Consider the following 24,019-nt stretch of genomic DNA (forward strand, 5'->3'; position numbering starts at 1 on the left):
CACCCAAAGACCACTCAGTGTGGTCTCCGGTCATGTGATCGCTGTAACAGCCTGTCACAGCGATCACATTGCTCCACCCAGCAGTGCTTGCTCGCCGATGGTAAGGCGCTCCATGATACAGATGTCCATAGACAGCTGTATCACGGAGCTTTATCCAGAGACCACTCAGTGTGGTCTCTGGTCAAGTGATCGCTGTGACAGCCTGTCACAGCGATCAACAGTTGCATCTTCTCCCTCTCTGGCAGGCTGCCAGAGAGGGAGAAGAATAATGTAATGTAAAAAAACAAAACACACACACTTTTTTTTTTTTCAATAAACATTTTTTCAATAAATAAATGTATCTATCTGCTACACAGCGATTTTGGCCACACGAAACACAGGTCGTCCGGCCAAAGATCGCCATGTCCCATAGCCTACATTGCACGTAATAAAAGTCAATGTGGTTGTGTTGCAACGTGCAAGTTGCCGCGACATGACAGTTGCAAGAAATCCAAACTGTCGTGTTGCAGTTACTTGCAGGTTGCAACGCGATCACATTGACTTTCATTACTTGCGGTATAGGCTATGGGACATAGCGATCTTTGGCCGGGCGACATGTGTCGGGTCTAAAGTCACCATTAACCCCAGCCTTAGGCCCTGTTCACACTGAGTATTTTGCAGGCAGGAAAACTCTGCCTCAAAATTCCTGAAGGAATTTTGAGGCCGATTTTTACCTGATTGCACTGTTTTGCTGCGTTTTGCAACGTTTTTCGCTGCATTTTTCGCCTGCGGCCATTGGGGACCGCAGGCAAAAACCACATCAAAGTATGCTTTTTCTGCCTCCTGGGAAGAAAAAAATTTCGGAAGTTTTTTGCCGCTGATTCCGACACGGTTTCCACGTCAAAATCAGGCCAAAAAATTCTGTGAACTCGGCCTTAGGCCTCGTTTACACGAGCTTTTCACGCATGTTGTACGGACCAATGTAAGTCTATGGGGGCATGCAGACAGTCCGTGAGTTTTGCTCAGCGTGAGTCCGCTGAAAAAAACTCACGACATATCCTATATTTGTGCGCTGTTCGCGCATCACGCACCCATTGAAGTCAATGGGTGCGTGAAAATCACGCAGGTCACGCGGAAGCACTTCCGTGCGAACAGCGTGATTCGTGCAACAGCTGTCAAACTCTGAATGTAAACAGGAAAGCACCACGTGCTTTTCTGTTCACAAACATCCAAACGGAGTGTCATAATGATGGCGGCTGCGCGAAAAGCACGCAGCCGCGCATTCATATGAACAGGACACACGGAGCTGACACGCTGCTGCCACGCGCGCAAAAAGCAGCGTTTTATGCGCGTGCAAAACGCTCACGTTCGTCTGAATCCGCCCTTAGGGTGACGTTAGATGTGGCGGATTCACTGCAGATTTTACCCGTGGATTTGCGCCGGCAAAATCTGCAGCAGATTACTGTACAAGGCAAGTAGATGAGATTTTACAAATCTCATCCACATGTTGCAGACATTTTACGTGGCAGATTTTCAAATGTTTGATATGTCGTTAAATTAATACCTTGAGGGGGTCTAATTTACATAAAATAGTAATTTTGGGTGTGTCAAAGGGGTTTTCCAGTTCACAAAAATTGATGGCCTATCCTCAAGATAAGCCATCACTATCTGATCGGTGGTGGCCCGTCTCCCCGAGCCCCGCCGATGTGCTGTTTTGAAGGGGCCGCGATGCTTGTACGATCGTCGCTTCCCCTTCATTTCCTTTACTGCTCACACTGTGAATCGCGGACAGAGTATTACAGTATACACTTGAATGGTAGAAGGCTGTAATACCGTGAACCACCGCTACTGTTTGTCCGCGATTCACAGTGTGAGCAGTAATGGAAATGAAGTGCAAGCAGCGCTCGTATAAGCACTGTGGCCCCTTCAAAACAGCCGATCGACAGGGGTGCCGGGTCCTGACCGATCAGATATTGATGGCCTATCCTGAGGATGGGCCATCCGTTTTTGTGGACTGGAAATGTCACAACATCTGTAACAGTCGTATGGTGTCAGCAAGTTCCACCTTGTGCCCAGCGTGTAAGAAATGCACACATATTTGGTATCGTTGAAGTCGGCAGAAGTTGCCAAATATGTATTCATTTGTGTTTACCCAGCGGCATGCACCAGATGTCAAAAAACATCATCTAAATTCACATACTCACATTTTTTTTTCCATTTTTCCTACCATATTTAAAAAAATAATCAAATATATATTCTTTTTTTTACACAATATGGAAGCCCAGTATTTTCTGAGAAAAACAAGACCAAATACATGTACGTTGGAAAAATAATAGAACAACAATTTGCTTTTAAATTAGCACATGGCTAAAACTTAAAAATGGGCCTGGTCAGGAAGGTGGGTAAAGCTCCTGGTCAGGAAGTGGTTAAACTCCATGCTGTTTTCCCATGATCAGAGTCAAACCCATAGATTTATTGCTGCAAGGCAGGAATGCTCTCCCCCGAATTACTGTGCTTTACACTTTCCCAAATTGCGGTCTGAGATCATGTCCCACCTACTTAACCACTGACTCACCTACTACTTCTATAACAACCAGGGAACATTTTTTATACAGAATCCAAAACACAGATCTTGTACATGTGTATTATACTTAATCTATAAAAATCATTACTTGATAAAAAGTAAAAGTGTATACTATAACTTATGTATTTCTAATCTTAAATTCAGTTTGCTAGCAGCAAGAGAGACGATCTCATGGAAAGTGATTTATATGTCATCCTCGCAACCAGACAGCCAATGATCGTGCTGCAGAACATAGCCATGTGTTGCTAGGTGTGGTTTTGGAACATTCTTATAAATATCAGAAGCCCAAGGCTCCATTCTTCTGCCTAGTATTTGTGAGACTGCTGTGTAGACCAGTTCCTGTCCAGTAAGTTTAACTTTTTCTTTTTATGCTTCTGTAATTGCCTTCGCTATATCTTCTCCTATTTAACTTATGTAGCTAAAGATAAACCTTCGAAAGCTATGAGTGTACGCTAAAGGCTTTTTGTAAATCTGTCAATTCCAGTAACAAATATTATGGTAAAACTTAAAGTAAAAAAACAAAACAAAAATGTAGTTTAGAAAATTTGGCTTGGGTTCTTTTTTTTTTTTCTGTGGTTACTCACCATGGAAACCTACTTGCAAGCCAGGCCATCTGTGAGTCATACCTAATCTCCTCGCCCTAAACGGTTTTGTAGGAAATGATGTATTTTCCAAGCTTCTATTGCGTTCTTCAAGTCTTAACTCTCTGCCTGCATTTACGGAGTTAATAACAGAGAAAATGCTAGTGCTAACTTTAGGAGACTTTCTTATGTCCTCAAACTGGTTTTTCAGGTTCTGGACAACTTTTGTCAAGTCTGCTTTTAAAAAGTAATGGTTGTGCGTGTTTTCATTGTTCCTTTATATGGTTTATCCTTTTAAAAAAATAATCCTTAACTACAAAACGGATAAATACCAAAAGTTTTTGAATGCCTGAGGATTTAATAGCTAACCAGATATGGCTATTACATGGCTGTCCCTGGTTACTCGGGGTGCGACCACTTTACGTGTATATCAGTCAGGTGAGGGTTATGTACAGGTTTTCTGTAAGTGTAAAGCCTAAACGCATGCCTCCGCTTGTCCGTACACTGGCTGGTAAAAACATGCTTCTTGTTGCCATAGTTTATTTTCTAATGGGGGCAGCAGCGTTTCCAAATATTTGCGTGACCGAAGGCACCTGGACGTTAGAAATTGTCCTATTGATTTCTGAGAGTGTTGTGAGCATGCTCTGTGACGTGCAGCAGCCACTGTGCAGGAAGGAGCGGGAGCTGAGCATTGTCCACCTATCAGAAATGGTGTGATGCTCTGTTATCTGCCTCCGGTGTTAGGGTATGTTCACATGGCAGCGTCCGTAACGGCTGAAATTACGGGGCTTTTTTCAGGAGAAAACAGCACCGTAATTTCAGCCGTAATGGCATGTTGAGGCGCTTTTTGCTGCGTCCATTACGGACGTTAAATGGAGCTGGTTTTCCATGGAGTCCATGGAAAACTGCTCCATTTACGTCTGAAGAAGTGACAGGCACTTCTTTGACGCGGGGGTATTTTTTACACCCCGCCTTTTTGACAGCGGGGCGTAAAAAAAAATGACCGTGTGCACAGAACATCGTAAGACCCATTCTAATGAATGCCCAGATGTATGCCAACGCTATCGAGCCGCATTTTCGGACATAAATCGAGGCGTAAAACGCCCGAATTACGTCCGTAAGTAAGCCGTGTGAACATACCCTTATAATAGAGGTGTTTGCTTTTATTGTAATCCAGATCTAATGACTACATACCTCCCCACATTCAGGTATCACAAAGAGGGACAACAGATGCAGCGTGTTGCTGCAATTTTTTTTTCTTAAGCCCAGCCTCTAATCCCATCCAATCCCCGCCCATACACACCTGGTTCAACCCAGACCATATCATGCTCCCATAGTGCCCCGCATACAGTTTCCTGCCCCCATACAGTATACGCCCCCATGCAGCATAATGCCCCCTTAGCTGCCCATAGTGACACTGTGCCCCTTGAGATAGCACCACCCTCCATGTAGATGGTGCCATTGGTACTCCCTCTAGGACCAGAATCCCCAGCCAGAGCATAGGCCGGGCATTCCGCTTCTAGAGGGAAGCCCTGATGTCGCTGCCCATATATGAAGAGTGATGTCAGTGGCTACCCCTTGAGCGGAAACCCTGTTGCCGATTCTGGACGGGGATTCCGCTCAAGGAGTAGCCACTGATGTCACCGGCCATATATGGACAGTGATATCAAGGGCTGTCCCAAGCACAGCGCTTAAAGTAGTGCTGTGCCTGGGGAGTCCTTTGCGAGCGGGGGAGCTCCCTCTACTCCTCTGAACTAATTCTAAATCAGGGGGCTGACTGTTCCCTGCTTCAGAATTTGGTTCACCTGTGTCTGCGTCCTGAGGATGCATATACAGTGGGACATACCCCCAGCTGCCTGCAACTGCGGGACACCGCCCGGTATCCGGGACTGCCCCACTGAATCTGGGATGGTTGGGAGGTATGTGACTAAGATGACTGCTGAACCTGCCTTCGGGGAACACCGCAAAAGCTGAAAAGTTAGTTTTTTTTTTCATGGTGATAAATTTTACCCTCAAATACAGAAATCATCGAAGACCATACAAAAGGTCAATTACTAAATGCGTACTCCAATGAATGAGGATTGTTTGGAATGGTGATAACCAGAAATGTATTGCTATTCAGGGTGTGGTTCTTTCTGGATGTGTATGGCTTGATTTACAGACGGCCGTGTTTTTTGCAGAAATTTCTACTACTGAAAATCTATTCCATTTATCTGAATGTGGTTGTTTCTGTAGCAGGCACAGATTGATGCAATGGGTTTTCATTTGCAGAAATTACTGCAACAAAATCTGTGGGTGTGAATCCACCCTACATAATCCAGTCAGGCCCCATGCACGCAACTTTTTGTCTTTTTTTTTCTTTTTTTTATCCATCATTACGGACCCATTATGGACTACGTATACCTTTCTGTATTTTTACGGATGGGTTGTCCATTCCATAGAAATGATCCGTAAAATCTAGAACGTGTCCTATTTTTGTCCGTAATTACGGCACTGACTCCCTATAAAAGTCTATGAGCGCTTCTGTAATTACGGATGTGTAGCAGGATGTCATTACGGAAGTGTTGCTAGGCCACGCCAGGTTTACAGATGTTGCATATTTGTGGGTTTTTTGTTTGTTCTCGCAGATGCGTGTACTACGGACTGTATGTGCAGATACCGTTTACTACGGATCCGTATTTATGGACTGTATTTACGGATGGATGAAAATAAGGTCGTGTACATGGGACCTCAGGTTTTCTGCTAATGTGAAACCAGAATTGGATCCAGGAGAATAGACCTATAAGTCCTTCCTTTATATTTCTTCTGTTTAGGTTCCATTACTGGTATGGGCCTAAAAAATAAATGCAAAATCTGCGTTGTAAACAAGTCCTTAGCACACTTGCAGATTTTCCTGTGGCAAATCCGCAGCATAATACAGTACCAGCAAAGTAAATGAGATTAATTTTTTTTCCGCACCTAAATTGACTTGCGGTGCATATATTAAAATCTGGAGCATGTCGATATTGATGCAGGTTTTCAGTATTAAATTATGCAATGTGTAGCCTAGCGTCTATGCAGGGATGTGTGAAGCACAAACAAAATAGGACGTGTCCTATTTCTTTATGGACCCTTCACACGCTTCGTTGAAACAATGGTCGTGTGAACAGCCCCATTGAAATACATGAGTCCGTGTGGAAAAAAACTTCAGCTAAAAATGTTAATTGTCCGGTGGTGTGGAATTTAAATCTGCAGCATGTCAATTTATGCAAAACTTTAGTTTCTTTTCTGTTGTGGGTTTTCCCCATTGAATTCAATGCGGATGCAAAAACCACAACCGCTTTGACTTATCCGCAAAAAACGCATTTCCGAAGAAAAACAATTTCTACTTACCCAGGGCTTCTGGCCTTTTTGTCTTTTGACTTTTCAACCCATGTGACCGCTGCAGCCAATCACAGGCTGCAGCTGTCACATTGGCTTTAGTCATCCAGGGAGGCTGGACCTGACAGCCACGGAGGAACGTGTCACCATGACAATGGCCTAGGTAAGTACAAGCTCTTTATTTTATTTTTTTCTACGCTGCTTACCGCAGAGGAAATTCCGGCTGAAAAACCACACTGATGTAGTGCGGTTTTTCAGATGGAATGTACTGCAGGTTCCAGGTCAGATATGCTGCGTGATTTTTACGCAGCTTATCCGACCCGTGGTAACCTGGCCTTATACACCAAAAAAAAGCTTGATACATACATGTGGGTTTTATTTTTTTATTTTTTAAGGGAATCTATAACCTTGTGGTGTTTTTTTTTACATTTATTTACATGAATGAGATTCGCTTTCTTGCCTGAGCTCCTCCATCAGTAGCTTCAGAGATTTCTTTACAGCAGGCACCTAGACATAAGAAACAAATATCTAAAGCAAGCCATTATCTTCTATTGAAGAGTGTTGTGAGCGTGCTCTATGATGACGTGCAGGAGGAGGTGAGCTGTCCCCATCACCTATTGTAATCCTGCTCTGAGGATAATGGAATGAATTGCCCTAGTGTACACAGCACTAGCTAAACTGGAAGTGTTAGGGTATGTTCACACGGCCTATTTACGGACGTAATTCGGGCGTTTTTGCCCCGAATTACGTCTGAAAATAGCGCCTCAATAGCGCTGACAAACATCTGCCCATTGAAAGCAATGGGCAGACATTTGTCTGTTCACACGAGGCGTATATTTACGCGCCGCTGTCAAATGACGGCGCGTAAATAGACGCCCGCGTAGAAGAAGTGACCTGTCACTTCTTTGGCCGTAATTGGAGCCGCTATTCATTGACTCCAATGAATAGCAGCGCTAATTACGGCCGTAATTGACGCGGCGTTCAAGCGCCTGCACATGCCGGTACGGCTGAAATTACGGGGATGTTTTCAGGCTGAAACATCCCCGTAATTTCAGCCGTTACGGACCCCCGCCGTGTGAACATACCCTCAGACTATTGCGAGGCTGTGGTCAGAGTGAAAACTACTGTATTATGAAAGTTTCAGGATTTTTTTCATTTAGTGGGTGATCATGCAATAAAACACCACAAATTAGTAAAAAAAACAGAGCTGTAATTTAAAGCATGATAGCCTTGCAAGAAATCAATCATTAGGCCCCATGCACACGACAGCAAAAAAACTCAGTTTTTGCGGACCGCAACTGCGGTCCGCAAAAACGGAGCCATTTACTTTCATTGAACACTGACACCTTTCCGTAGCACTACGGAAGGGTGTCAGTGCCGTGGAAATGTTCCGGGAATTATGGAACATGTCCGTTCTTTCGCATTTTGCGGGCCGTGCTCCCATACTTTTGTATGGGAGCACGGCCCGAAAATGCGGCTGTCAGTCGCCGGCCGTGCCTGCAATCTCGGGCCGTGCATGGGGCCTCAGTCTGTGAAACTTGTAGTACATTTACCTTCCACCTACTGGTGGGCAGTGGTACTGGTATATGCCACATCTTGAACCTGGTCATAGTTTAATTTATCAAGAGGAAAATGAGTGGTAAAGAGTCTGTCACCAGATTATAAGTGTCCTATCTCCTACCTAATCTGATCGGCGCTGTAATGTAGATAACAGTGGTTTTTATTTTGAAATATGATCGTTTTTGACCAAGTTATAAACCATTTTAGATTTATGCTAATTACTTTCTTAATAGACAACTGGGCGTTTTTACTTTTTACCAACTGGGTGTTGTACAGAGGAGTGTATGACGCTGACCAATCGGCATCATACACTTCTCATTGTTCCAGCCCAGCTTCTTTCACTGCACAATCACACTTTCAGGCCTCGTTTACACGAGCGTGTGCGTTTTGCGCACGCAAAAAACGCTGTGTTTTGCGTGCGCAAAAGGCACTTAACAGCTCCGTGTCATCACCATATGATGCGCGGCTGTGTGATTTTAGTGGAGCCGCCATCATTATGACACTCCGTTTGGATGTTTGTAAACAGAAAAGCACGTGGTGCTTTTCTGTTTTCATTCATCCTTTTCACTGCTGTTGCGTGAATCACGCTGTTCACATGGAAGTGCTTCCGTGTGACATGCGTGGTTTTCACGCACCCATTGACTTCAATGGGTGCGTGATGCACGAATAGCGCACAAATATAGAACATGTCGTGAGTATTTTGCAAAGGACTCGCGGTGCACAAAATTCACGGATTGTCTGCACAGCCCCATAGACTATTATAGGTCCGTACGACACGCGTAAAAATCACGCGCGTCGCACGGATGAATAACACTCGTGTAAACAAGCCCTCACAATGGGCTGGAACAATGAGAAGTGTATGACGCTGATTAGTCACTGATTGGTCAGCGTCATACACTCTTCTGTACAACGCCCAGTTGGTAAAAAGTAAAAACACGCCCAGTTGTCTATATTAAGAAACTTATTAGCATAAATCTAAACTAGCTCATAACTTGCTAAAAAATGATAGTTTTTTAAAATAAAAACCACTCTTGTTATCTACATTACAGCGCCAATCAGATTATGTAAGAGATAGGGCATTTATAATCTGGTGACAGAGCCTCTTTAAGCTTGATTCTATTATGTGGTGAGCGTTTTGTTCCAAGGCTTAGGGCGGATTCACACAAACGTGAATTGCGTCCGTGCAGGCCACGTGGTTTTCACGCGGCACGCATGGACCAATAGAAGTCTATGGGGCAGTACAGACAGTTCGTTCTTTTTGCGCAGCGTTTGTCCGCTGCGTAAAAAGCGCGACACGTTCAATATCTCGGCGTATTTCGCGTATCACGCCACCATTGAAGTCAATGGGTGCGTGAAAACCACGCATGTCACACGGAAGCACTTCTGTGCGAACTGCCTGTTTCGCGCAACAGCTGTCAAAAGGATGAATGTAAACAGAAAAGCACCACGTGCTTTTCTGTTTTCAAACCTCCAAATGGCGTGTCATAATGATGGCGGCTGCGTGAAAAGCACGCAGCTGCGCATCATATGATGCTGCCTCACGGAGCAGGTAAGTGGCTTTTGCGCAAGCAAAACGCTGCGTGTTTTGCGTGCGTAAAAACCGCCACGTTCGTCTGAATCAGGCCTTAAGGTGGTCTGACGTGGGCAATTTAAACTAGCGCCGATCAACAAGACAGCTCGTTAATCGGCGCTCATTTGCTCCTTTCACAAGGAACTAGTATGGGGATGAGCGCTCATTACTACGATTGCTTGTCCCCGTACATTTCTATGTTGGTAGAATGCCTGGAAGATGTGCTGCTGACTATTTTTGGCATTTAAATCAATACAATCAGCTGATGAATGAGCTCGTTCATCAGCTGGTTGTTGCCCTTTAATTTACTTTAATTCGTGACGGTCCATGTGGCACATACATTGTATTATAATGAATATATTCACGCATTAATATTCTGATAATCCTACTAGTCATTCCACTTATTTCTATTCTCTGTAGTTCTAGATGATGGCATTGTGACAGCAATGGAAAGTGACTACAGTACCTCATGACCAGTTTTTTTTTTGTTTTTTTTTAATGGCTCTACAACTGAAGAAAACTATCTATTTGCAGCAGTCTTGTTTTTTAGTCGAGGGTCAAACTGTGGACAATCATTTTTAATAACCCTATTATTCTTTTCATTAAAGTTTAACTTCTTTTAGAATAGCCATATCATATGTCTTTAATTTGTCTAGCCCACTACGGAAATATTAGTAACAGGAAATGAGTCACTTCATGCAGCGTAGCTACAATAGGAAATTGTGACATTCCACTGTTTATGGCAACAAAAGATTCAGTGCTTACTTCTAAACCTATACTGTAGTACGAACAGAAAGGGAACAGCAAACCGTATGGGGAGGGTTAATGACAAGGAGCGGCTGATTTCACTATAGAAACAGGGGAAAGGAGCAGCCCCTGGTGGCGTTCCAATATGAGTAGTGTTGTGACAACTTCAAAGATCATAGTAACGTTTGTAACGAGACACATCTGCTATGGCCTAGCACACAATTACACATATGCACATCCAAATGTACATTAAAAAAACTCAATGTCCTGCATGACCCATATATACCTACTGTACATGTATAACAGATGTGTATACACATAGTTCTACACGGTACGCATACACACAAATAGACACTTCAATACAAACGTAGCAGAAGTGCATTTAACGTGTAGATGTAACCGGTACCATATTGCGATTACACAGGATATCCTGCCAGATACCAAACGTCTCTGCTGCATTTATCAACTATGATCTGCTCTAGGATACCTGTTTACAGATGTTTCAAAGCCATGGATGATTCCAGTGGCATAACTACCACCGTAGCAGCTGCTACGGGGCCCGCGGCAGGAGGGGGCCCGTGTCACCCGCCGGCACGGGCCCCCACCATGGCCGGAGACTCCGCTAGCAGCCGCTATGGCTGCTACAGCGCGACGCCACTGAACACTATGGCAGTGCAGGGAGGTATCTCCCCGCTCTGCTTTTAAACCAGACATGTATCCCCTATCCACAGGATAGGGGATACATGTGTGATCGCTGGCAGCGATAGGGAGAACGGGGGACCGAAGGTCCCCTGAAGTTCTCCATGACTAACCTCTGACTTCCGGGGTCTGTGTCGGCAGCTCCGTAGAAATGAATGGAGCGCCGGTCGTGCTTGTGCGCATGCGTGACCAGTGCTCCTTTCATTTTTATTGAGCTGCGCAGACGCCGGAAGTCTGACGTTAGTCATGGAGAACTTCGGGGGACTTTTAGTCCCCCGTTCTCCTTACCGCTGCCAGCGATCACACATGTATCCCCTATCCTGTGTATAGGGGATACATTTCTTTTGTAGGACACACTGTAGGTCGGATTTTTTTGGGGGGTTGGGGCTGTATGGCGTTGCCTACAGGGGGGGGGGCTGTATGGTGTTACCTACAGGGGGGGGGGGGCCTGTATGGCCCTAAGGGTATGTGCACACGGCCTCTTTTCAGACGTAATGGAGGCTCCAGTACGTCGGCAAACATCTGCCCATTGCTTGCAACAGGTCTTACGATGTTCTGTGCACACGAGCTGTCATTTTATGTGTCGCTGTCAAAAGACGGCGCGTAAAAATACAGCCTCGTCAAAAGTGCAGGACACTTCCTGGGACGTAAATGGAGCCGTTTTTCATTGACTCCAATGAAAACCAGCTCCAATTACGTCCGTAAAAGACGCCACGAAAAACGCGTGCACTTGTAAAAACATCTGAAATTCAGGAGCTGTTTTCTCTTGAAAACCGCTCCATAATTTCAGACGTATTTGGCGTTGTCGTGTTAACATACCCTAATAGTTCTGCTGAAGGGACCACCCCCAGGCAGTTTTCCAATAGACTGGGCCAAACATCAACTGTGCCCCCTAGTGACAGAAAATTCAAATAAAATCACTCAACCATCAAGGAGACATTATTTTTCAGCTGTCACTTTGCCTCTATAATGGAGCCCATCGCATTGTCCCTATAAGCTATTCAGAATAGCTGTACTTATAAAAAGGACAAACCCACAGCCCAGCACAAACCGGTTATCCTCCTGTCCTAACAAAGCAAACTAATATTTAGTTTATACTGTATATACATAGTCACCTTTTGTTACGTTATCTTTTATTGACGTACGGTATATTCCTGAAATGAATTTTATTGTGTGGCTTATAAACCGTTACTGAGAGGTGTTTATACGGAAACTAAATAAACGCTGTTTCCACAGCACTGTTCATAAAATCTAATAACCTCTGGTTTGTCCTGCATTAAAGGAAAATCTTTGAATTCCAGAAACGCAGCAGAAACTTGCTGTCCAACTGCACTTCACCTTTTTAAAAAAAAATACATACGTGCAATTTGGTAACCATTTTCCATTGCGTCAATAACGTTAGGCAAATAGGCTTTTTTTTTAAATGAAGACTACCATTTAATGCCTACAGCACCTTTGCAGAACTATCTGAGACTAGTCCTGTGTTACTCCCTTCCACACCTGCACCCTCTTCTTGCTAACCTACAGTAGAAAAAAAAGGGGTTGATTGAAGAGTAAGGGTATGTGTACACGTCCGTGACGGCTGAAATCACGGAGCTGTTTACAGGAGAAAACAACTCCCCAATTTCAGCTGTAATGGCATGTTGCAGGCGCTTTTCGCTGCGTCCATTACGGACGTAATTGGGGCTGTTTTTCCATGGAGTCCAGGGAAAACGGCTGCAATTACATCTCAAGAAGTGACAGACTTTTTTGACGCAGGCGTCTTTTTTACAGCGGCGCGTAACAAAAATGACCGTCGACACAGAACATCGAACTATTTTGCAGTAGCATCAATATATATGCTCCAGTAGCATTAGTACTGTGGGCTAGGTACGTTTCACAGAGAGAAAGGTCCCCCCATAAATTATCGAATAGGCAACTCCAAAATATATACCAACAACACAAAAAAGAGTTTATAGCCAAACATATATATAAGTAATAAATATTTTTATTGACATATATTTACAAACAATTAAAAAAATATGAAAAGGACAAGACCCTAATAAAAAAAAAGATTGTGAGCGGTTGCTGATATTTCTAGTAGGAACATGGGAAATAGCGATGCTGTCCACTAGTTCTGATCAATACAAAAATTCCCCTTTTTAAAATATAAACAAGTGAGCTAAATAGAAATGCTATATAGCGCAAAACCATCAAATGTAGGTGAACATTAAGTGATCAGGAGAAAGTTCATAGTAAAGTGCCAGTGCAATTAGTTACCAGAAACAGATGACAGCAGCTTACCCATAATGAAGATAGTGAGAATCAGTGTTCGCTCTGACACATTAGCTATCGACACATCGGAGCGACACATCGGAGCGAACACTGATTCTCACTATCTTCATTATGGGTAAGCTGCTGTCATCTGTTTCTGGTAACTAATTGCACTGGCACTTTACTATGAACTTTCTCCTGATCACTTAATGTTCACCTACATTTGATGGTTTTGCGCTATATAGCATTTCTATTTAGCTCACTTGTTTATATTTTAAAAAGGGGAATTTTTGTATTGATCAGAACTAGTGGACAGCATCGCTATTTCCCATGTTCCTACTAGAAATATCAGCAACCGCTCACAATCTTTATTTTTTTTTTTATTAGGGTCTTGTCCTTTTCATATTTTTTTAATGGTTTGTAAATATATGTCAATAAAAATATTTATTACTTATATATATGTTTGGCTATAAACTCTTTTTGGCATTGTTGGTATATTTTGCAGTAGCTTCGGTTTTTATTTTACATGCATTAAAAGAAAATGGAGCAATCTTATTAGGCCCTGTTCACACTGGAGGTTTCTGTCCATTTTTGCAGATCAGTCTCAGACATTCTATTCATTGGTCTGTTAAAATTACAGACCGCACATGGAAGCCATCCATGTCTTGCAGATCTGATTTTTCGGCCGTATAAAAGGCCACAGATGTGTGCTTGAGGCCATAGTCCTGCTGTCTCCCAATCTTTTTATAAAGAAATGGCATAATCTGTGGGGCAAGAATAGTATTTCAAGCGTATCTTGCTGATAGATGCATTCAGATTCACTGCAATGCACGCTCTTACATATTCGTCAGTAATCCAATTTCATTCTCCAATTACAAATGGTAAAATGGATTTGCCAATTATCATTGTGGAGAATTATTTTTGTGTTCTCTTTTTTTTAGAGCCTATTCTTCACCATGTCTTTCGTACGTGAGTTTCTACTGCAGGCCTGTTTTCTGGATGACAATTCTGAACATGCAAAGGTAAGTATTTAATGATATTCACATTTTAATTCTTGCTTCTCTGCAGTGTAAAAGATATTAATCATAACATTTTGTTGTTAATATATAAAACAAATTATTTCTTGCCAGCAACAAGCGACCGGAGGTCTTAAGGGGGCTGCATCTTATGATGCTGCTGCAGATGTGTCTGCCATAGACAAGGCCATCAAAACTAAAGGTATACTGATGGATCACTTTTTAATAAAAAAAAAAATGTAAGAGGCACAATACTTAACAGTAAGGCTATGTTCACACGCCAATGCCAATTACGTCTGAAGTTACGGAGCTGTTTTCAGGCGAAAACGGCTCCTGAATTTCAGACGTTTTGACAAGTGCACGCGTTTTCGCGGCGTCTTTTTACGGAAGTAATTGGAGCTGGTTTTCATTGGAGTTAATGAAAAACGGCTCCAATTACGTCCCAAGAAGTGACATGCACTTCTTTGAGGCGGGCGGTTTTTTACACGCCGTCTTTTGACAGTGGTGCATAAAAAAAAAAGCCCGTCTGCACAGAACATTGTAAGACCCATTGAATTCAATGGGCAGATGTTTGGAGCCATTTTTTTAGGCCGGAATTCGAAGCGTAAAACTCCTGAATTACGTCCGTAAATAGGGCGTGTGGACATACCCTAAGGCTCTGTTCAGGCTCACGGGAAAAAGTGACATGCCCTCTCAAGGTGTTTTCCACCTCAAAATCCCCAATGCGAGACAGAAAAAACGCTGACGCATTTTGACATGTTTTTGTGATGCGCTTTGTTAACCACTCGCGGTTTTTCCCTTTGCCTGTTGAAGAAATAGGTAAAAAAACGATTCAAAACTCGACTTTTTTTTTTTTTATCCAGGCATCTTCTGCCTGCAAAAAAACCTCAGTGTGAGCAGGGCCAAAAAAGCTACACTATCTGTGATGAGCAAAGTTTTCCATGAATGTAGCAGTTCGTAAAATGTTATACTAATTGTCACCATTTTATTTTTCTTTCTTTTGAAAGGGGTCGATGAAGCAACAATAATTAATATTTTAACCAAAAGAAATAATGCTCAGCGACAAGCCATAAAGGCAGCATACCAGAGCTCTACTGGAAAGGTAAGTACATTCTCTCCAAAAGGCCACCTATTTGAGAAGAACTTCCATTATCTAGACCAGATGTCTGTCAGGATATTCCATGTTTTCCCACCTTAGATGTGTGGCATATCCACAGGACATAGATATATAGATGCGGGTCGCAGCTCGGATGTTTCTGAAACTCCCATAGGAATTAAGAGGCACACAAGTGGCCACCTATCCATTCATTCCCCACCTGGATACCGTGGCCAGATGGTATGGGGGTTGAGTAACCCCCGTTTTTAAAATGGAGGCGGCTCCCAGCTCTGGGACCTGCATCTATCAGACATTTATGATCAATTCTATGGATATTCCATAAATGTCCAAGGTGGGAAGAGCCCTCTAAAAAAGTCTTACTGTAATATAGTGGTGTGAATAAAGAAATATTTTTTTATCTATTAAGTTCACCATGGCTTGTGAAGGGTCAGAAAAATAAGAAACCTAGTTACCATTTTTAATCAGGTGGAACAAAAAATAAATCGTAAGGACACCTTAACTGGCCATTACCATTTTCATTGTCAATTTATTCAGGAGGAATAACCAGAATGGAGCATGTAGCGTTCTGGTTGTTGACTCATGGGGAATGAAAGTTTACTAAAACAGACCATGTTAGGAAGGTGACAGGTCCTCCTAAAATGACATGCTCATTGAGGAAAACACAAAATGCTATCCACTTTTGACAAACCACTGTTTTAAAGAAGCACTCCCAGTAAACTTCCCCCTCCCTTACCCGTTTGAGGCGGCATCAATAATTCTGTCTGTGGTTAAACTCTGCTATAGTTTTTATCTTGTAGATTCGGCCACCGTTCCAGGCTGGTGTTCGGCCGCATGACCCCCGCTCTAACAATCTTACAGCTGTGTGGACAGGAAGTCCGTCTCACTATTCATTCCTATGGGAGACTTGATGTGAGATTTCATGTCCACAGCAAACATCTGAACCTGGCGTCTCCTAGCAAAACTTCCGTAATTATGCACAGCTACGGGTGCACATCCGTAGCAGTTCATAATTACAGAAGCGCCCATAGACTCCTATGGGGCGTCCGTGCCGTAATTCCAGACAAAAAAGGACATGCTCTATAATTTCTATGGGCACTATCCGTACAAATACGGAACGGTGTACGTAGCAATATAAATTAATGGGTCCATAATTACGGACGTGTGCATGGGGCCCCAATAAGTTGGGGGAGCTGCATCTCTTGAATATGTTTGGCTTGTGCTGCAGGATGGAAACAACTATTTTATGAAAACTATTGAATATTACAAGGTAATTGATACACCGCTGGAATCTGGATAAGGCCACACGGTGCGTCGTTTGTGGTGTTTTGTTGCGTTTGAAAACCGCACGCGGTCAACTGCATGCGTTTTTCGTCTCTATAAACGCAACAGAACTGCAGCATTCCAAAGGAAATCATTGATGGACATTGTTTTCACCCATGTTGAAATATATACAGGAAGCACCTCACAAACTTCATTACAATACAATGCAGAACTGTTAGCAAAAACGCAAGCAGTTCAGCAACAACTTTGGCAGCGCGGTCATTAACCGCATGCGGTCGGACATTATGAAGATGCGGTCAACCGCACAAAAAACACATTGTTATGGACAGACTGCTGCTATTATATTACAAACCTTTCACCATTAACTTCTATTGAAAAATGACTTGCTGCAGTTTAAAAACGCAACATAAACGCACCGTGTGGCCTTACCCTTATATGCCCTCTCATTAATAGCATTAGAAGTCCAGTGGGTGGTCCTACTGTTACCGCTGAATGTAATAATTTTTAATTTCAACCTTTATCTATTGCTATCACTGTACATGAATAGACATGTACTGTAGACAACAGGGTTGTACACGGAAGAGGCCACATACCAGAACTTTTAAATGGGATTGCACTCCTGGTGCTGGTTCATGCTGTTCCAACCCCCTTGTCCAGGAAGTTAGGCACCCAGTTTGTACCCCCATAAATTTAGTGTCCTCTGTACATAGCGCCACACAGCCCCCTCCTCCCAGGTAGCACCACACAGCCTCACTCCCTGTAGGTAGTGAGTTTGGGGTTCCCTCTGTGTGGAATCACCAGCAAGAGCATTGCCGATGCTCCAGCTGGGGATTTCGCTTCAGGAGAAACCCCTGATGTCCATGTATGGACAGTGTTGTCAGGGGCAACCCCAGAGCCATAGTCCCAGGCAGAGCACTACTAGCACTCTGCCTTGGACTCCTGCTCTGCTCCGCTCCTGACACCACTGTTCATATATGGATAGTGACAGAGGCGTAGCTAGTTTCTCCAGCACCCGGGGCAAAGATTCAGTTTGGCGCCCCCCAACCTCTTTCCCGACATCTCCTTCCCCCTCGCCGTGTTTTTTTCTCTACCAATCGACGTGTCATTTATTTTCCACATTTCTTTTTATGTAACGAGAGCATAAAAACATTTGTACATTTTACAAGCAATATGGTTCTATACACAACACCAGAACCAAGCTCATTACATATATACAGCCCCAGCACAAATACAGCTCAATTTAGTGCAACCCCTGCAGTATAGGTATGTACGGCGTAAAACTACAGCTCCCAGCATGGCCCGAACAATGATAAGGATATGCTGGGAGATGCTGTTTCACAAAAAATAAATCCTGTCATAATCATACCACCAATCCTCTCGCTGCAGATCATACAGTGACTACATTACTGATTAGAGGCAGAATAAACATTTACATTAAGTGACTCACCGGTGATGTCTCAGATTTGAGTTCTTTTTCTCCATCCGGTCCAGACCTCTATGATGACTTCTCCCGGTCACAGCCCATTTCTGCAGTTTGCCGCTCAGATGTCTTCAGCTTCTCACTTTTCCAACATTTCTGCACCTATAAATAAAGATAAAGTTCTCATTATACCACACACTACACCCCTAAATATAATATCGCCATACACTGCACCTGTAATTATAATGGCAACATACACCGTGTCCCGCGCGCGCGCGCACACACACACTATGCCTCCTGTAGATAGTGCCTGCCATAGAGCCCACTGTAGATAGTGCCCCCATATAGCCCACCCCTGTATATAGTGTCCCACAAATAACTCCCCCCTATAGTGCTCTACAGATAGCCCAGCCCTGTATATAGTGCTCCACGTATAGCCCAACCCTGTATATAGCCCCCTGTAGATATAGTCAACCCCTGTATATAGTGCTCCACATATGGTCCACCCCTGTATATAGTGCTCCACTAGATGGTCCACCCCTGTATATAGTGCTCCACAGATGGCCCACCCCTGTATATACTATATACAGGGGTGGGCTATCTGTGGAGCACTATATGTACAGGGGGGCTATATACAAGGGTGGGCTTTCTGTGGAGCACTATAGGGGGAGCTATTTGTGGGATACTATCTACAGGGGTGGGCTATACAGCCCCCCCTGTAGCTATAGCCCACCCCTGTATATGGTTCTCCATAGATAGCCCCCCCCTCTGTAGATAAAGTCCACCTTGTACATAATGCCACACACTTTTTTTTTTTTTATTACAATTTAAAAAAAAAAAACAATATTCAAACTCGCCTTAATCCTGCTCTCTTCTGCGCAGGTCTCCTGGGGGTTGAATGCAGCATCTATGAAAGGCGCCGATTGGCTGGGCAGGATGACTTTCCCTGTCAATCAGCGCCTTTCATCGACGGAAGCTTCACTGGTACAAAAGGTACCAGTCTCTTCACTCGTGGAGAGGTGCTGAATTGCTGGGCACGGAACGTGCCCGGTCATTCATTGCTTCTAATTGTACCTGTGTCCTTGCGACACAGGTACAATTATAGTGCAGGAGGAGGTGGTGCTGGCGCCCCCCTCTAAGCTGCGCCCGGGGCACATGCTACGCCCCTGGATAGTGATGTCTGGAGCAGAGCTGAAGTCCTAGGCAGAGCGCTAGTAAAGGGCTCTGTGCCAGTACTCCAGCTCTGGAGAAGCCCCGGGCATCACTGTACAAATATTGCTAGTGATTTCAGGGGCAACCCTAGAGCCAAAGTCCCAGGCAGAGTGCCACTAACTCCTGCTAACACTGCTCCTGACACTGCTGTCCATATTTGGACAGTGATGTCAGGGGCTTTACCAGAGACTGAGTCTTGGAGCTGAGCCGTTAGCGCTCTGCTTTTGACTCCTTCTCTCCTTCTGACATCTTATATGGACCGTGATGGCGGCCGAGTGGGCCCCGGCACTTGGCTGGGTTCGCTGGGTGCTGATGCCAGCCCTGTATACTACCTCAAATTTCTTCCTTCAGAGTTGAGGCAGATTTGGATCTGCCTGCATCTTTGCCGTGTTTTTTGCAGCGTTTCTCTCACAGCGCTTTTCAGCCGCTGCCATTGAGCACCGCGGGCATTAAACGCTGCAGTAATCTTTCTACCTCCCATTGATTTCAATGGGAGGTCAGACGAAAGAGCATGTTGCTGCTTTTTCCCGCTCGGCAGTCTTGGCGCAGTTTCCACATGAAAAACAGCACCCAAAAATTTGGTGAACTGGGCCTTAAGCTGGTATGCCTCCACCCTCTAACTGGTGCACTGGTTGGCATGCAGTTCTCCAATTTAAGCTGGCTAGGCACATTAGGGTTTTGTCATGCTGTGATTTGGGCTGGATTCACACACTGAATTTGTCCTTCATGGTTCAATTTTGTTTTTGTTTTTTTGTTTTTTCTCTTCCAAATGCAGCATGCTCTGGGACTAGAATTTCTTTCCCCCATAGGTTGCTCTATTAGCTTTAAAAAAAATATACAAAATAAAGTCTAAAAATTCCATAACGCATGTTACATCTTACAAACGCTGGCGTTTTCCAATAGTTTAATCTGTCAGAAAAAAAACAACAAATCTGTGTGGAGGAGGCCTTCTAGCACCTTGCAGTTCTGATTATGCGGAGGAGCAGTCCATCATTGAGTAATATCTCACTTTAGACAGCGGGAGCTTAGGGAGTTAAATGCATGGCTGAAGTCTTGGTGTAGAGGAGAAGGATTTGGGTTCCTAGAGCACTGGGCTGACTTTTCATTGGGGTACAAACTGTATTCTGCAGATGATTTGCACCTAAATGGAAGGGGGTCCGCTGTGCTGGGGGAGAGAATTCTAGCTGGGGTGGCGGAGTATTTAAACTAGGGCTGAGGAGGGAGGTCAATGTAGAAAAAAAGGGGTAGCCAGGTTAGAGAGGGGTCAGACTATATTGGTGGGGGGAGAAACAGAATGTGGGGAGAGGACTAGACAACAGGATAAGGAGATCCTTTCGTTACAAAACATCAGTGTAAATAAAAAGGACCGATTAATGTCAAATCACATTTCTGATAATAAAAGTGAAAAACTGACAGGCAAGTTAAAGTGTATGTTCACAAATGCCAGAAGTCTAGCAAGTAAAATGGGGGAGCTGGAGGCCTTGATACTGGAAGAAAATATAGATATAGTTGGTGTTGCTGAAACATGGCTGGACTCTTCACATGACTGGGCTGTAAATCTACAGGGTTTTACACTTTTTCGTAAAGACAGGACAAATAGGAAAGGTGGTGGTGTATGTCTGTATGTGAGAAGTGATATGAAGGCGAGTGTGAAAGAGACAATAGTGGGTGAAGACTGTGAGGAGGTTGAAACCTTGTGGGTGGAACTAGAAAGGGAGGTAAACACTGAAAAAATTACTTTTGGTGTAATCTATAGACCCCCCAATATAACTGAGGAGATGGAAGTTCAGCTATATAAACAGATGGAGCGGGCTGCACAGGCGGGTACTGTAGTGATAATGGGAGATTTTAATTTCCGGGATATTAATTGGTGTCATGGTTCGGCTTCAACTGCAAAGGGGAGACATTTCCTCAACCTGTTGCAGGAAAATTTTATGGGCCAGTTTGTGGAAGACCCGACTAGAGGTGAAGCTCTGTTGGATCTGGTCATTTCTAATAATGCAGATCTTGTTGGGAATGTCAATGTTCGTGAAAACCTCGGTAACAGTGATCATAATATAGTTACATTTTACCTATACTGTAAAAAACAAACGCAGGCTGGGAGGGCAAAAACATTTAATTTTAAGAAAGCCAATTTCCCCAGGATGAGGGCTGCAATTCAGGATATAGACTGGGAAGAACTAATGTCAAATAATGGAACAAATGATAAATGGGAGATTTTCAAATCTACTTTGAGTTATTATAGTGCAAAATTTATTCCTACAGGTAATAAGTATAAACGACTCAAATTAAACCCCACGTGGCTTACACCTTCTGTGAAAGGGGCAATACATGACAAAAAAAGGGCATTTAAAAAATACAAATCTGAGGGTACAGCTGTAGCCTTTGTAAAATATAAAGAGCTTAATAAAATCTGTAAAAATGTAATCAAATTAGCAAAAATACAAAATGAAAGGCAGGTGGCCAAGGATAGTAAAACAAATCCTAAAAAATTCTTCAAGCATATAAATGCAAAAAAGCCAAGGTCTGAACATGTGGGACCCCTAGATAATGGTAATGGGGAGTTGATCACAGGGGATCAAGAGAAGGCAGAGTTACTAAATGGGTTCTTTAGCAATGTATATACAACTGAAGAAAGAGCAGCTGATGTAGCCGGTGCCAGTGCTGTTAATATATCGGCTGATATACTGAATTGGATGAATGTAGAGATGGTCCAAGCTAAATTAAATAAAATAAATGTGCACAAGGCTCCGGGACCAGATGGGTTACACCCTAGAATTCTTAAAGAGCTTAGTTCAGTTATTTCTGTCCCCCTTTTCATAATATTCAGAGAATCTCTAGTGACTGGTATAGTGCCAAGGGACTGGCGCAGGGCAAATGTGGTGCCTATTTTCAAAAAGGGCTCTAGGTCTTCCCCGGGTAATTATAGACCAGTAAGCTTAACATCCATCGTGGGGAAAATGTTTGAGGGGCTATTGAGGGACTATATACAGGATTATGTGACAATAAATAGCATTATAAGTGACAGCCAGCATGGTTTTACTAAGGACAGAAGTTGTCAAACTAACCTAATCTGTTTTTATGAAGAGGTGAGCAGAAGTCTAGACAGAGGGGCCGCTGTGGATTTAGTGTTTTTGGACTTTGCAAAGGCATTTGACACTGTCCCCCATAGACGCCTAATGGGTAAATTACGGACTATAGGTTTAGAAAATATAGTTTGTAATTGGATTGAGAATTGGCTCAAGGACCGTATCCAGAGAGCTGTGGTCAATGAGTCCTACTCTGAATGGTCCCCGGTTATAAGTGGTGTACCCCAGGGTTCAGTGCTGGGACCACTATTATTCAACTTATTTATTAATGATATAGAGGATGGGATTAATAGCACTATTTCTATTTTTGCAGATGACACCAAGCTATGTAATATAGTTCAGACTATGGAAGATGTTCATGAATTACAGGCAGATTTAAACAAACTAAGTGTTTGGGCGTCCACTTGGCAGATGAAGTTTAATGTAGATAAATGTAAAGTTATGCATCTGGGTACCAACAACCTGCATGCATCATATGTCCTAGGGGGAGCTACACTGGCGGATTCACTTGTTGAGAAGGATCTGGGTGTTCTTGTAAATCATAAACTCAATAACAGCATGCAGTGTCAATCAGCTGCTTCAAAGGCCAGCAAGATATTGTCGTGTATTAAAAGAGGCATGGACTCGCGGGACAGAGATGTAATATTGCCACTTTACAAAGCATTAGTGAGGCCCCATCTAGAATATGCAGTTCAGTTCTGGGCTCCAGTTCATAGAAAGGATGCCCTGGAGTTGGAAAAAATACAAAGAAGAGCAACGAAGCTAATAAGGGGCATGGAGAATTTAAGTTATGAGAAAAGATTGAAAGAATTAAACCTATTTAGCCTTGAAAAAAGACGACTAAGGGGGGACATGATTAACTTATATAAATATATTAATGGCACATACAAAAAATATGGTGATATCCTGTTCCTTGTAAAACCCCCTCAAAAAACAAGGGGGCACTCCCTCCGTCTGGAGAAAAAAAGGTTCAAGCTGCAGAGGCGACAAGGCTTCTTTACAGTAAGAACGGTGAATTTATGGAATAGCCTACCGCAGGAGCTGGTCACAGCAGGGACAGTAGATGGCTTTAAAAAAGGGTTAGATAATTTCCTAGAACAAAAAAATATTAGCTCCTATGTGTAGAAATTTTTCCTTCCCTTTTCCCTTCCCTTGGTTGGACTTGATGGACATGTGTCTTTTTTCAGCCGTACTAACTATGTAACTATGTAACTATGTAACCTCATAGTGAGCTGTTAAATTTTATATTGCTACAAATCTTTAACTTTAAATATAAGTCTATGCATACTGTCGGCTCTTACTTGTCTGATTATGGAGTATCTTTTCTTAGAACTGTCCTTCCTCTGTTATTCCTCCTGGAAGTGTATGAATAAATTGACAATTCAGCATTAGCATTACTCCTAGGGCGGATCCACACGAACGTGAATTGCATCCGTGCAGGCCACGTGGTTTTCACGCGGCTCGCATGGACCAATAGAAGTATATGGGCAGTACAGACAGTCCGTGCTTTTTGCGCAGCATTTTCCCACTGCGTAAAAAGCGCGATGTGTT

The 24,019-nt window shown here is 43.3% G+C and overlaps 1 protein-coding gene across 1 annotated transcript in view; it reads left to right on the plus strand.

Annotated features, from left to right (window-relative positions):
• The first annotated feature begins 2,830 nt into the window (after nucleotides 1-2,830).
• LOC142652515 (annexin A1-like) overlaps nucleotides 2,831-24,019 on the plus strand; it is a 50,856-nt gene continuing 29,667 nt past the window's right edge. Inside the window, exons 1-4 of the mRNA XM_075828166.1 lie at nucleotides 2,831-2,909; nucleotides 14,275-14,355; nucleotides 14,464-14,551; nucleotides 15,357-15,451. Coding sequence (XP_075684281.1) covers nucleotides 14,290-14,355; nucleotides 14,464-14,551; nucleotides 15,357-15,451 — 249 coding nt within the window. The 5' untranslated portion in view covers nucleotides 2,831-2,909; nucleotides 14,275-14,289. The remainder of the gene's footprint in view (nucleotides 2,910-14,274; nucleotides 14,356-14,463; nucleotides 14,552-15,356; nucleotides 15,452-24,019) is intronic.

The sequence above is a fragment of the Rhinoderma darwinii genome, chromosome 1 (assembly GCF_050947455.1).
Source record: "Rhinoderma darwinii isolate aRhiDar2 chromosome 1, aRhiDar2.hap1, whole genome shotgun sequence".
NCBI classification, from domain to species: domain Eukaryota; kingdom Metazoa; phylum Chordata; class Amphibia; order Anura; family Rhinodermatidae; genus Rhinoderma; species Rhinoderma darwinii.